Here is a 15,418-nt window from a genome sequence, read left to right on the forward strand (position 1 = left end):
CATTTTTTTTCTTGGACACCTTTTCACTCCTCTACCAGGGTATCCACACAATTGACCCACCACATGATAATATGAACTATTTCTCTCTACATCACAACTCCAACATTTCCAATGGAAGCCACCATCTCCTAGAAGAGGTTCTAGAATATCCACATACTTCCACAAAGGAGAATCAGATGGGGGTTCTTTTCTTTGTAGGATGTTGGTATTGCCCATGGAGGAAGATGTAGATCCCTTTGAAGCTCCTTTTCCTATGATAAGAAATTGTGTACATATTGACATATTGATATTATTATTGAGAATAAGTTTTAAAACTCTAGCCTTTAATATTTATGAAACATTGAAACAAAAGCAAAATAGAACGAGAACTTACCTCTTCCTCACATTGTAAGCTTGCAAAGATGTAGCAATGCGACACAAACACTTCAATATAGCTAACAATCTAGTCTTCCAACACCACCTTGCACAAACTTTGTTTGCTCAATCACCTATTTGCACACTACAAATGATGTTAGAAGCCAAAATAACCTACTTAATTCACTTTAAGGGAAATTGGACCTCAAAACATATTAAATTTGTTATAAAAAGTGACTTGAAAGTCTCCCAACAGCAGAAATTCGTCCCAAATTCGTGACGGGTTTGATCTGGGCAGCCCAAATTCGCCTGGGTTCAAATTCTGGGCTGCATGTTTGAACCAGCCCAAGGAAATTCGAACCTTGGTCGAACTTGGATCGAACTGGACCTGAATTTCGAACCGGTTCGAACCTAGGCAGGGTTCTTGGGCCAATATGGCGAACTTGGGCAACTAAGCTTAAAAGTTGTTCCATGGCAACAAGATGACATAATGTGTCCCGATTTCTGACTTTTGCAGAAAATTATAACATATCTGGTGATATAGGTGTGCAGTATTATACATATGAGAAGAGATGAAATTTGATTTTGTTTCTCAAGTCCATTTTATAGTAAGAATGTACAAAAAATCCAATTTGTGGCAACCAGTTAAATTCATTAAGATGTGTATTTAGTATTTACTCTTGTCTAACTTGTTCATTTTGTATTCTTCTCAATGCCTATTTTTTTCATGTGTCAAATTGTTAATGTATGCAGTTTATGATGGAGTTGATGACGAATGGATCTGCAACTGCACCAAAGAGCTATTCGTTGAACATGTCTGCTGATATTGTTCCTATGTGTATTTTATCAGAGACAAGCCAAGGTAAGGTGTAGTTCCGATTATTAAACATTACCTCTTCTAAGATTTTATGCTGGCTACTGAAGTAACTCTTTAGTTCATACAATTGTATTAAGATAGCAGATAGATATCAAAGGAAGGCTTAGTGGAACAGAGAAGGATGACTTAGTGACCATTCATTCTCTTTATTCTCACCAAAATAACATTCAGCTATACCCACCCAAATGTAAATAATTGATTCTTCCTCTAGATTATGAATTGTTTCTCTCGAAGAAAGCAAGTATATTTGAAACAAGGTTGTAAATTTGATATTTCTTTCTTGTAATCTATTTATATCATATCAAACGCTTTCTAATGGCCATCTTTCTTTAACAGTTGTATGTGCAAGATTTAGGAGAGTTATCATTTGATCCAGCAAGTACTTATGATTGGGCTTTTTGAATTCTTTTAGGCTGAAAGCAAATGCTTTCATCAAAAAGGAAAGAATTTTAGTCAAAGTAATGCCTTTCAGGAGGTTGAATATATATACATGTGTGTGTGCGCGCGTGTGCTTTGTTGCCTTTAATTTTGACCCTGAAAATTCTAAATTTTCAGCCTTTTCAGACTCACAGATATTGTTCAAGAGGAATGAGGAACATGTCCACATAGTCAGGAATCAAGCTAAAGAAATAAACAGCTCTTCAACAACACTAAATTGGTTCTTTAAGTCCAATCATGTACCTTGTGCCCAGAAAGTATTAATCCCCAAGATTATGAAAATGCCGATGTTAGTCAGAAAATCAATGTGAAATGCCTTCCCTTTTCAGTGGTTGTGGAACACAATTTGGGTATAATGAGGAGTTCCAAAGCTTCTCTTCAGGCCTGAAATCAGTTTTGGTAACACTTATCATGCTGATGATTGATTGGTTCTCATTCCACTTTTTCTGACCATAGTTGTAAATAAGGTGGCAGATCACAGTGAGAAATCGTAACCTCTTAATTTTGAGCATTAAGGTAATTCAAAAAGGTATCAATTTCATTTTTGTCAGTGTAGTCAAGAAGTGTTAGAACCATAATGGTTATGCAAGCTAGTAAAGCTTCCAGCATCTCTTCGTCTCATAAAACATAGAGCAAAGTGAAGATCTAAACATGCTACTGGTGTTTTAGTTCGAAAATGGGCTTTGGGCCCCAAAACAAGTTCTGGAACTTCACCCTTTTACTGACAAGTGGAAAATGGAATTGGTGACAAAGAAATGTCATCTCGCCTATGACCAAAATTATAAAAGCGCGATGCATGATGAAAGTCGAGACTGTGGCTTGCAGACACACAAAACATGACAGCTAATGCAGTATGACTGCAAATTAGTATTTCATCATCATATATGGAAACATGAACAGGGCATTTGATGGGTGCAAATTTGGCACCTCAGTCTCTGCTATATATTCCATGGACACAATAAGATGGGAACCAAAGTATGATTGACAACTGTTACAAATAATAATAATCAGTAATTTTGATTGTTGTTATCAACTATTGGGGTCTAATACACAAGCTGCAGCTAAGCAATATTGAGAACATGGTAGAAATTGAAATATTTATGACAGTTGCTCCTAAGCCTGATGAGTTCCAAAAAATGGGTTTTTGGACAGGGCTATCTCTTTCTTCACCAAAGCATTTCTCCTTGAACAGAAAGTGCAACATAATATGGTGGAAAAGCTGGCTATTGGCAGTCAGAAAACACATTCAAATGGAGAACTTATGGAATAATGTAAAGACACCCTTTTAATTCGACAGTAAGGTTTGCACATCAATTCAAGAGTTTATATGATATGTGAGTTTCAAAAGTTTTAGTGTCTAATTTAGTACCCCTGGGTTGTATGCCATTGCTTATAAGTTCAAGAAATCCAGATAATGGAAGATGTGTACATTACATCAATAGTATCATCACAAAATTCAACAAGGGTCTAAAAGACATGCTTAAAAACAAATTGCAGATGGAACTCTCTGATGTGTGCTTTTTGAGGAACAACTATGCCATTCTTTCTCAAATCTTCAACAATCTATCCGCATTTGGATTTTAATATGTAAATAAGAGTTGTGCAGAATAGTGCATGTGAAAGCAGACTTTCCATGCAGTTTGAGTAGAACAGGCACTGCATCTATATCAGAAAAATGCATTGAACTCAGAATGGCCGATTTTCCTCAAATCAAGGGAAGCGAAAGTGAATAATTGAGTTGATAAACAACTGTCAAGGATCCATCTAAAGAAATGATATGCAACTGAAAGCAGTGAGATAAAATTTGAGTTTTTTCCAAAGAAGTGGGGAATCATCTTCACTGCTTTTACAGATGAAGAGATCCAGAATAAGTGTCAATTGTTACAATATTTGAAGTCCCGTCCAGGAGCAGATCCATAAGATTAAGTGAAGAGTCAAAGACAAGGGATGCTCCAGAAAGTTACCACAAAGCAGTCTACGAAGTTAGAGGGCACTTCAGATGAAAGGAAAGGGAAGATAAAGAAATTACTGAAGATCGTTCAGAAGTTGAAGCTGATAAGAAAGAGGAAATGAAAGATGCTGGCAATGTGGAAGATTCCATAAAAGAAATAGCTCTTACTGCAGCAGAAGCAGATGATAAGGAAACACGGGATGACAAGAAAGAAAAACCAAACGATAAGTCTGACAAGAGATAATTATGTGTGCAAAATCTGAAAGCATAGCTTTAGAATCTGTTGTTTAAGGTGCAGTCCGATTAATTTTACATTAGGATATGGGCAACATTCTTTCTATTGGACAAACTTATGGAAAGGTCCGAGGAATGGATTTTGCAGCAGCTAGACCAAGTGCCATCCGACATTGCTTTAGAGGAATTTATGTGGATTTAATAGACATGAAGAATGAGAACCACTTCCCACTAAAAATATTCTCACTATATAATGTTGTAACTCATGAGTCATTAATGAATTGAATATCTATGTCCACAGGAAAGTGTGAATGTCGGAAATTAAAAAAACATAACTTTTAGAGAGCTACAGAATTTTGAAACTTTTTGGAAGGTCACTAAATTTAATTTTGTAATTCGTTCTTATATAAGGGAGAATCAGTTACAGAAACTGAGAAGTCCCACGGGAAACAATCTTTTAAATATATAATCGAATGACATTGGAAGGGGCTAGATTTTTCTGAACCCTCTTGCCCTTTAAGGCATGAGTGAGAATCAATAAGGTGAAGGCATTTTTGTTTTGTAGGAGGGAGAGAAGACACATTTCTCTGTTTTTGGACATGATTATTGTGTAGAGGTAGAATGTTCCTTGAGCCATTTGTTTTTTAATCAAAAAAGGAGATATATATTAAGTCCTTGTGTTTATGTGTGGTTCCTATGACTGCAGATTTTCATTTGAGGTTTTGCATTTGTTCTTTGATCTTTTCCTGTCCTATTAAGCTATGCATATGTTTACTGCAAAATCTTTGAGTTCTGACCTATTCATATATCTGGAAAGGAACTGTTGAAGCTTTCTCTTGTTTATCCGTTGTGGGTTTTGAGTCGTTGATCTTTGTGGGATTTTTCTTTGTTTCCCTTTGTTTCTAAATCCATAATCGAATGTGTCACGGTTATGCATAGATGTTAGTTTCGTTTCCTACTTTCTGGTTAAAAGCCTGCCCCCAAGAGTCCAAGTTACATCATAAGAGGAAGATGTACCTCTAAAATTCAAAAGAAAATTGCTAATTCAATAATCAATTTCTCCAACTGTTTGTTAGGAGTTCGTCTTCATATCTAGGCAAAAGAGAGTGATTTTATTGGCAATTTTGAAACTACAATATATATAAGACATTTATAAGACATTTATAAGAAAAATTGAAATGAATTTATAAGACATTTTATAAAAAAAATTGGTTCACCGAATTTTGAACCTAAAGCCAAAAATTCGGTGACCCTTGTGACACAGTATATATATACATACATACATACATACATACATATATATATATATATATATATATATATATATATATGTATACATATATATGTATGTATATATATATATATATGTATATATATGTGTATACATACATATATATGTATACATATATATGTATATACACATGTATATGTATGTATGTATGTATATATATACTGTGTCACAAGGGTCACCGAATTTTTGGCTTTAGGTTCAAAATTCGGTGAACCAATTTTTATTATAAAATGTCTTATAAATTCATTTCAAATTTGTACAGATAAAAATGGGTAAAAATTAGCTTTGATTTAATGAACAATGGCTAGGGAAAATCGTTTATGACCGATGGCTAGGGCAAATCTAGGGCACCATGTACTGTTTCTGTTTGGAGTCTGGACTTTGCATTGCACGATCGCCTACTATTGTTTTGCACCATCGCCCACCATTGTTTTGCACAGCTGCCATGCCATAGTTGGCGTTCTATGATTCTGCTATGAAATAGTCATCGCAGCCAAATAATCCATCAATCTCCCCTTCAAATCTGTCGTTTCCACAGCCGCTTCAACTAGACAGGCCTACGTTTAATAGTTGTGTTTATTTTATTTGTTTTTAGGTTTAGTTTGTTTGTGTTTTATTTATTTATTATTAGATTATTTTAATTTTATACGGTTTAGTTTGCTCAAAAGTTTAATTTGATGTATATATATTTTTATTGAGACAACAATATTTATGATTTTTTTTTTTAGTTTTAGTTCTATTTAGAAATTAGTATAATCATTATTGTATATTCATTAATAGGATTATTTATTATTTTCAATCTCTTTATTATAGAGAAAAATAAAATAATTATTATACTTTTATTTTTTTAAAATTTTAAACTATTACAATTTAGTAGTTTTGTTTTGTCTTTATCATTTAAGATTGTATTTAAAATATTTTTCTTTTCTTTTTTCAAAGTCTAATAATTTTTTTTTTGATTGGTAAGAGGCCGAAGCCATGACTAATTATTGTGTTATGATTAAGTTATTATTATTTATTAAGCTCTCGAGTAGATTCGAACCCAAGACCTCTCAGATAAGAGGCTCACAATTTACCGTTGTGTTGTAGGCTCTTGCCTCAAAGTCTAATAAAATTATTCTTGTTTGTTGATAAATTAAAATAGAATTTGATATTTATTAATTTCACATTATAGTGTCTAAAACAATTATCTGATATATTTGTTCAAAATTTAATATTCTATTTAAAATAATTATTTTTTCCTTTGTAAAGTCTAATTAAATTATTTTTGTTTGTAGTTAATTAAAATAGAATTTAACATTTATTTATTTTATAATATCAGTTTTAAAATAATTATTTGATATATTATGTTTTACTGTTTTTAAAATGAATATTGAATGATTTAAAAATAAATATTGGAGAGTTTTGTTTTGTAGGTTTGAACTGAAAAGTTCCTTGCATGAAATTCATAAACATATCAAAATATTCACTACTATGCAAACTAATTCACTACTAGGCATAAATATTCACTAACGCCATGGACAGCAAGAAGAAATTCCATGTTTTGTCATTCTCCACAAAGTTAGAAAGCCTCCTATAGCTAGGATTGAAGATCATATATTTATAAATGTTTTAAAATTATATAAGGCGGATTTTTTTTTGCCTTGTTGAACTTCATCCGAACTTCATAGTTGTCGAACTCGAACTCAAACCTTGTGATTGTGTGTGTGTGGGTGTGTGTATATATATATATATATTTTTTCTTTCTTTATGGCTTATAGATGAATTACACAGAATCTATTCTGGCAGGCAAAAGTCAACTTCCATAATTTGTGTCGCAAAGATGAATTTTGAAGATGTTGAAATACTTAAAATAAAATGACATGCATGGTGCTTGTATTTACTCTTATCAGGAATATGGATATTTGATTCATGTATGCCTGTATGATACGTTTTATGGAGCAGGTTGCCCATAAAGGATAAGGAAAGTATTTTGGGTAATACCCTTTTCTTTCCAGACTTCTCCAATTGGTCTTTGGATTGTGGTCCTTGCAAGAATTGAGGAGAAGCTGTCTTATTGGATTACCAAGTTGCTTTTGCTGGCTGGTAAATTTCTGCAATGCTCTAAAATCCTTGTAGCCATGCATGTTGATTACTCCTTTTGCTGGGCACCCTCTAAGGCCTCCTATCTGAATTTAGAAAAGCTTTTGTATGAATTTTGTGAGCCTTTTCGGAAGATCACAAAGGCTTTCATAGGTTCACTTGGGAGTTTCGTTGTCTCTCATGTGACTCGGGTGGACTTGGGTTCCTTTTTATGCAAGGTCTGGACTTAACTCTTTGTGTCCTTAAGTGCTGAATGGATAGCTTGTGCTTTTTTTTGAGATGGAGACTAGAAATTTCTTAGACATTGCATTTCCTCTAGCTATCTGATCAATTGGTCGGCTTGGGAAGGGATAGGCTTTCATACTCTTTTGGTTATGATAGATGATGCTCACATTGAAGGCACTTTCATGGACCCAAGTATTTGGCATGTCTAGGAAGCTATTAAACCTTGGTTATGGCAGTCTGGTTCAGGCGTTTAGAATGACCTCTCTTTTAATCAACACAACATTTGCGGGCTCCTCTTATGTAGGCCCAAGGGCTTCCCTTGGATTGTTTGCCTTGGGTTTTGTTGATGTGTGTTTTATGACTCACCAAACAGTAGAACAAAATGCCGAAATATCTTATCCTCTCTTGAATAAAGTCTTGTGTATGCTAAGATTGCTAGAAGATCATACAATGACTTCAAGGTTCCTTTAATGCCAGGTATTGACTGTGGATAAGATCGGTGGTTGATGTGATTTGTTGATGATCACAAGGGGGCCTTACGTGTTTATTCATATTCATTTCAAGCCATACTGGATGTGGGAGCTATCTTAAGGTTTTGCAATGAAGCACTTTTTTTTTTTTGGATTTTTCACAGAATATGCAGAAATTAAATAGGATGGGGTTCAAGAATTCTATTCTAATCCTAAGGGTAGTGATAACAACAAATAGTATTCTAGTGGACAAATTCCTCAATTTACTGAATTCTGCTTCGCCAAGTTATACTACAACTAAGCGTGAACCAGTGCAATCTTCAAGGGTTATGCCAAAGATTTTCATATCACCGCATACACCATCATAAAGAACAATGTATACAAATGATAGAAGTTGAGCATATGCATGAAAGAGGTTCAGGCTAACTTTACACAACGAATTAGAATCACTAAAATGTCAAAAGTATGAACCAAAGGAATTCATCAATACACCATCGTATTCTCCATTGTAATCACCACACATTGACTATGCTAAACTTAATCTACTTGAAGAAATTTTAGGAGAACAAGCAAGAACTAAGATACGTCAAGTATTCACCAAACTCCAATGAAAATTTTATTATCTCAGTAACTCATAGCACCAATCTCATAAAAAATCTCCCTTTACAAATGAGAAATGAGGCCTTTATATAGGTCCTCCATTACAATGCGTGGCCCGGATGATCACAATAACCGATGGCCGAGATCATGCCACCTCAGCCCTAATTAGGGTTAGGGCAATGGAAAGGAATTTACATTAATGCCATAAGGAATCCACTATTGTAGTGGGTAATAAATGCTCACCATGCATGCTAATTTAAGGAGTAGGGTGTAATAAATGATCCCTATGTACACCCACTCTGCATTAATGCATCTATCCTTGATTTCTTCGCCTGAAAGATCAAAATCGATCTAATACTATTTCCAACTCCTCTGTACTGATGCTTGGTGCAGATTCTTGCTTGAATTCTAGAACTGCAATTGCTCTTTCTGCTTTTGCGAAGCTTTCATCCCAATCTTGTAGTAAGTCCTTAGTAGTGTGCATTGTATTTGAGAATATGGAGAAGTTCTCAAAATCATCTCTTCCATATACGTTTAGCTGAAAGAATTCCTCTAACTTGACTTTCAGATTATCAGTTGTCATTTCCTCTTCCCCTAATCTTTGTGATACCAAGGATGCAACTGCATTTGATATTCCTTGCTAGATGTTATCAACAATCTTTTTCCATCGACTGGATTCTCTGGTAAAGCTCTCAAACATTTCCTTAGCCATGATCATTGCACTGTACCATCGAATAAAATCATAGAAATCCCCCTCGCTGATAACTCGACCATCAATCAATTCTTGCTTTGGGGTATCCATCAGACTCTGAATGTCGGCAATCACCTCTTCTTGGTAAATATGCGCATCCACCCATGATTCCTCCATGCATTGAATCCTAGAGACTGCAGCCAATGCCCTATTGTGCACTTGCACTAATTCTTCTGCATGTTTGAAGGCTACCTCCTGAATTCCTTCGATCCAAATCTTTGCACCCTGAGCAATCCGCTTGATTATGTCAATATCACCTACCACTTCACTGGAAACACCTGTTGGAGGGACAAATGATGGACCTTCCTCTCTTACTGGATGAGGCAAGTTATTGATGTACTGACATAAGGCCCGAATTTCTCTTTTTTGCTTTTCATACCCTTCTTCTACTTTCTTTAGCCTATCCTTCAAAGCCTGTGTGGAGTCATCAAATTCTTCCAATATTTGCTCTCGGGAGGCCTGACCAAGATTTACTTTTGTAACATGATATTCATCTAGAGCAATCTGATTTTTCCCTTTGTCAATTGTGGGAGTCGCAATCTGCAAGATTCTGGACCCTGATTCTCCTCTGATGAATTTAGTATATCTTTTTGCTTTCCCTTTTTCTTCTGATCGGTTTGATCGGTCCAAAATTTCCTGTAATTCAATTGCTGGATCAACCTCCTTTTGTTGATGCAATTGAATTCGTTGCCTCAACCATTCCGGAATGGGTATACTTTGGTCCCTCGGAATTACCAATTGTTCTTTCCTTTGGACCGCTCGAATGTCAATCTCTTCTTCACCTCCTGGACTATCCATTGTAACCTCAGGAACTATAGCTTCGGCACTTGGAAGATGTATTGCTACCCCTGGAGTTTCTTCCTCTAGTGGACCATCTCCATCATTAATCATTTCTCGCTCTAAGATCGTAGCAAGACTTTCTTTTGTAGCAATATCTTGATCTCTCCCTCTTTCTTGGATGGATTTTTCATAACCATTTATACTCAACCTATCATGAATTGGCCTATCCAAATTCTCTTCTTGCTCAAATCTCCTTACACTTGTCCCTATATCCTGCCTTTCAAAAGTTTCTATCTCTTGGACACTTGGAGTTCGACTTGGAGAAGAGGGAGCATCTCCATGTTTCTGCTTCTTATTTTGAGATTCTTGGATGACTTCCTCAATCCTAGGATGCTTTTCTCGAGGTACCTCCTTCCCTTTCTTGGTTCCTACATCTTCGGATGGAGTTCCCCTTTCTTCAACAGTCCCTTCAGATATTTGTCTTGATCTTTCATCCCTGAGTGGTCTGTGGCCAAGCAACCTATATGTGAATCCATTAGCTGGTGCAACTAATTTTTCAAGCTTACGCTCGATCCACCACTTTGTAAAATCTAAGACTGGTTTTGAAAGGGTTTCGAGATCTGTAATTTCTTTCTTCTTCCAATCAAATGGTTGAGCTGTCATTTTTGGATTGAATCCTTTTCGCATCACATTTGGGTCCTCCTCCATTTGATCAGGAACCTTGAATATGTTGCATGTTCTAATAATGTTCAATGGTAGTCTTGAATGCAATCTTTTTCTAATCTCGTTCTCGTCTGCTGCATTTGCCCAAAAGTCTTCAAGGTGAACCTTGTGTTGGTACTTTGACCCTCTTGCTGATGAGATCTTGTTGAAAGGATCAAAATCATTCCTCTTTGGATAAAGCGGAAGGCGAAAGAAGTGGAGCTCATCTGATGATTTCTTTGCAGCTTTTAGACATGGGCATACCTCAGTTTTCCCTTCTCCTATGGAAATTGGAAACTGCAATGCCAACTTCTTCTTCCCTTTCTGAATCTTGTCATAGGCAGTAAGTTGTCGAGTAAGCTCTAACAAGACCATCTTATCCGTTGGATACCTAGGAAGTTTGTATGGCTCCGTGGAGAATCCTTGAACTCGGATGTATGAAAAGGTGGGAAATTGAATGAACCAGGCGCCATATTCTTCAACCAACTTCATTGCACCCATTGACATTCTTATATGTGGCCTCTTTTGTAGTGTTCTTACTATGCGCATGGAAAATATATCATTAACCCTCATGTAATCATCCTTTGAATACAAATGCAACTGCGGGTAACATTCGTGGACTTTGAGGTGTTGGCTTCCGCTTCCAATTGGTCCCTTGCATCGTAGTCCATCATAATTTGTCCTCCGTGCTAGCATGTAGATGACATAGGAGCTCATGGCAAATGCAGCAGACGAGAACGAGATTAGAAAAAGATTGCATTCAAGACTACCATTGAATATTATTAGAACATGCAACATATTCAAGGTTCCTGATCAAATGGAGGACCCAAATGTGATGCGAAAAGGATTCAATCCAGAAATGACAGCTCAACCATTTGATTGGAAGAAGAAAGAAATTACAGATCTCGAAACCCTTTCAAAACCAGTCTTAGATTTTACAAAGTGGTGGATCGAGCGTAAGCTTGAAAAATTAGTTGCACCAGCTAATGGATTCACATATAGGTTGCTTGGCCACAGACCACTCAAGGATGAAAGATCAAGACAAATATCTGAAGGGACTGTTGAAGAAAGGGGAACTCCATCCGAAGATGTAGGAACCAAGAAAGGGAAGGAGGTACCTCGAGAAAAGCATCCTAGGATTGAGGAAGTCATCTAGGAATCTCAAAATAAGAAGCAGAAACACGGAGATGCTCCCTCTTCTCCAAGTCGAACTCCAAGTGTCCAAGAGATAGAAACTTTTGAAAGGCAGGATATAGGGACAAGTATAAGGAGATTTGAGCAAGAAGAGAATTTGGATAGGCCAATTCATGATAGGTTGAGTATAAATGCTTATGAAAAATCTATGCAAGAAAGAGGGAGAGATCAAGATATTGCTACAGAAGAAAGTCTTGCTACGATCTTAGAGCGAGAAATGATTAATGATGGAGATGGTCCACTAGAGGAAGAAACTCCAGGGGTAGCAATACATCTTCCAAGTGCCGAAGCTATAGTTCCTGAGGTTACAATGGATAGTCCAGGAGGTGAAGAAGAGATTGAAATTTGAGTGGTCCAAAGGAAAGAACAATTGGTAATTCCGGGGGACCAAAGTATAACCATTCCGGAATGGTTGAGGCAACAAATTCAATTGCATCAACAAAAGGAGGTTGATTCAGCAATTGAATTACAGGAAATTTTGGACCGATCAAACCGATCAGAAGAACAAGGGAAAGCAAAAAGATATACTAAATTCATCAGAGGAGAATGAGGATCCAGAATCTTGCAGATTGCGACTCCCACAGTTGACAAAGGGAAAAATCAGATTGCTCTAGATGAGTATCATGTTACAGAAGTAAATCTTGGTTGGGCCTCCTGAGAGCAAATATTGGAAGAATTTGATGACTCCACACAAGCTTTGAAGGATAGGCTGAAGAAAGTAGAAGAAGGGTATGAAAAGCAGAAAAGAGAAATTTGGGCCTTATGTCAGTACATGAATAACTTGCCTCATCCAGTAAGAGAGGAAGGTCCATCATTTGTCCCTCCAACAGGTGTTTCCAGTGAAGTGGTAGGTGATATTGACAGAATCAAGCGGATTGCTCAAGGTGCAAAGATTTGGATCAAAGGAATTCAGGAGGTAGCCTTCAAACATGCAGAAGAATTAGTGCAAGTGCACAATAGGGCATTGGCTGCAGTCTCTAGGATTCAATGCATGGAGGAATCATGGGTGGATGAGCATATTTACCAAGAAGAGGTGATTGCCGACATTCAGAGTCTGATGGATACCCCAAAGCAAGAATTGATTGATGGTCGAGTTATCAGCGAGGGGGATTTCTATGATTTTATTTGATGGTACAGTGCAGTGATCATGGCTAAGGAAATGTTCGAGAGCTTTACCAGGGAATCCAGTCGATGGAAAAAGATTGTTGATAACATCAAGCAAGGAATATCCAATGCAGTTGCATCCTTGTTATCACAAAGATTAGGGGAAGAGGAAATAACAACTGATAATTTGAAAGTCAAGTTAGAGGAATTCTTTCAGCTAAACGTATATGGAAGAGATGATTTTGAGAACTTCTCCATCTTCTCAAATACAATGCACACTACTAAGGACCTACTACCAGATTGGGATGAAAGCTTGGGAAAAGTAGAAAGAGCAATTGCAGTTCTAGAATTCAAGCAAGAATCTGCACCAAGCATCAGTACAGAGGAGTTGGAAATAGTATTAGATCGATTTTGATCTTTCAGGCGAAGAAATCAAGGATAGATGCATTAAATGCAGAGTGGGTGTGCATAGGGATCATTTATTACACCCCACTCCTTAAATTAGCATGCATGGTGAGCATTTATTACCCACTACAGTAGTGGATTCCTTATGGCATTGATGTAGATTCCTTTCCATTGCCCTAACCCTAATTAGGGCTGATGTGGCATGATCTCGGCCATCGGTTATTGTGATCATCCGGGCCACCCGTTGTAATGGAGGACCTATATAAAGGCCTCATTTCTCATTTGTAAAGGGAGATTTTTATGAGATTGTTGCTATGAGTTACTGAGATAATAAAGTTTTCATTGGAGTTTGGTGAATACTTGACGTATCTTAGTTCTTGCTTGTTCTCCTAAAATTTCTTCAAGTAGATTAAGTTTAGCATAGTCAATGTGTGGTGATTACAATGGAGAATACAATGGTGTATTGATGAATTCCTTTGGTTCATACTTTTGACGTTTTAGTGATTCTAATTCGTTGTGTAAAGTTAGCCTGAACCTCTTTCATGCATATGCTCAACTTCTATCATTTGTATACATTGTTCTTTATGATGGTGTATGCGGTGATATGAAAATCTTTGGCATAACCCTTGAAGATTGCACTGGTTCACGCTTAGTTGTAGTATAACTTGGCGAAGCGGAATTTAGTAAATTGAAGAATTTGTCCACTAGAATACTATTTGTTGTTATCACTTCCCTTAGGATTAGAATAGAATTCTTGAACCCCACCTATTTAATTTCTGCATATTCTGTGAAAAATCCAAAAACAAAAAAAGTGCTTCATTGCAAAACCTTAAGATAGGTCCCACATCCAGTATGGCTTGAAATGAATATGAATAAACACGTAAGGCCCCCTTGTGATCATCAGCAAATCACATCAACCACCGATCTTATCCACAGTCAAGACTTGGCATTAAAGGAACCTTGAAGTCATTGTATGATCTTCTAGCAATCTTAGCATACACAAGACTTTATTCAAGAGAGGATAAGATATTTCGGTATTTTGTTCTACTGTTTGGTGAGTCATAAAACACACATCAACAGGTTTGTGCCTTGCCTTGTCACAAACATGGCATTCACATGCCCTTAGACTTATTTTCCAAGAGTCACCATGAATCTTCGTGTTTGGAAAGATATGAAGATCAACATTGGCTCTCCAGCTAGATCCACTGGCATTTGAAACATATACATCAGTATTGGAAAGGTCTGAGGAATATATTCTGGATAAAGGCTTTCCCAAAGCATATTCTGGATGTTTCTTGTGGTTGGTTGCATCTTGTTCATGTTCTATGTGTTCTGTTTTGTCAACTGGAAACTCTTAATGGGTCATTGGAAGATCTGGAAAGACTGGAGTAATAGAAGTCTCAAAGAGAAAGATTAGTCAAAAGAAAAAAAGAATTTGGTATATGCGAAGTTGTAATTGTTAGAAGTTTGGAACAAAAAATAGGTGATGCTTCAACTGTTGGGACCATAAGGTAAGTTATGAGTGGACTTTAATTAGGTGCCCGGGAAGATTTAATATGAGGTTGACCTGCTCCTCAGTGAAAATGAATAGTGGAAAGTGGAAGTCTTTTCTATGGAGAAGACTGAAATTGAAGTTTAATGGGGCTTCCTAAGGCAAGCCTGAGGTCTCCAAGCGGGGTGCGTTTTGATAGATGAGATGCAATCCCTCAAATGATATATCAAATCAGTTACCACATGGTACTAAGTTGTAACAATGATACAAAGTTTGGTGACCTTTTCAGAAAATAGTAAATACCACTTACGATTTATTTTTAGTGCAAACTCATTGGAATCTCCACAATGGAAGTGATTTTGGATCAGAACTTAAGTACAATTCCAGAGTCATGTCAGGTAGGTGTAAATTTCAAGCAGAAGTCAAGATCAGATTCCAGAAACCAAAACAGAATTAAATAAGAAGATA

The 15,418-nt window shown here is 36.5% G+C and overlaps 1 protein-coding gene across 3 annotated transcripts in view; it reads left to right on the plus strand.

Annotated features, from left to right (window-relative positions):
• Positions 1–15,418, plus strand: part of LOC149537634 (uncharacterized) — a 64,893-nt gene that overhangs the window by 33,737 nt on the left and 15,738 nt on the right. For all 3 annotated transcript variants that reach the window (XM_089798993.1, XM_089798994.1, XM_089798995.1), the window contains exon 5: positions 1,108–1,216. In XM_089798993.1, coding sequence (XP_089655119.1) covers positions 1,108–1,216 — 109 coding nt within the window. The remainder of the gene's footprint in view (positions 1–1,107; positions 1,217–15,418) is intronic.

The sequence above is a fragment of the Cupressus sempervirens genome, chromosome 9, assembly GCF_028749045.1.
Source record: "Cupressus sempervirens isolate cs-2001-9-10 chromosome 9, ASM2874904v1, whole genome shotgun sequence".
In the NCBI taxonomy this organism is placed as follows: domain Eukaryota; kingdom Viridiplantae; phylum Streptophyta; class Pinopsida; order Cupressales; family Cupressaceae; genus Cupressus; species Cupressus sempervirens.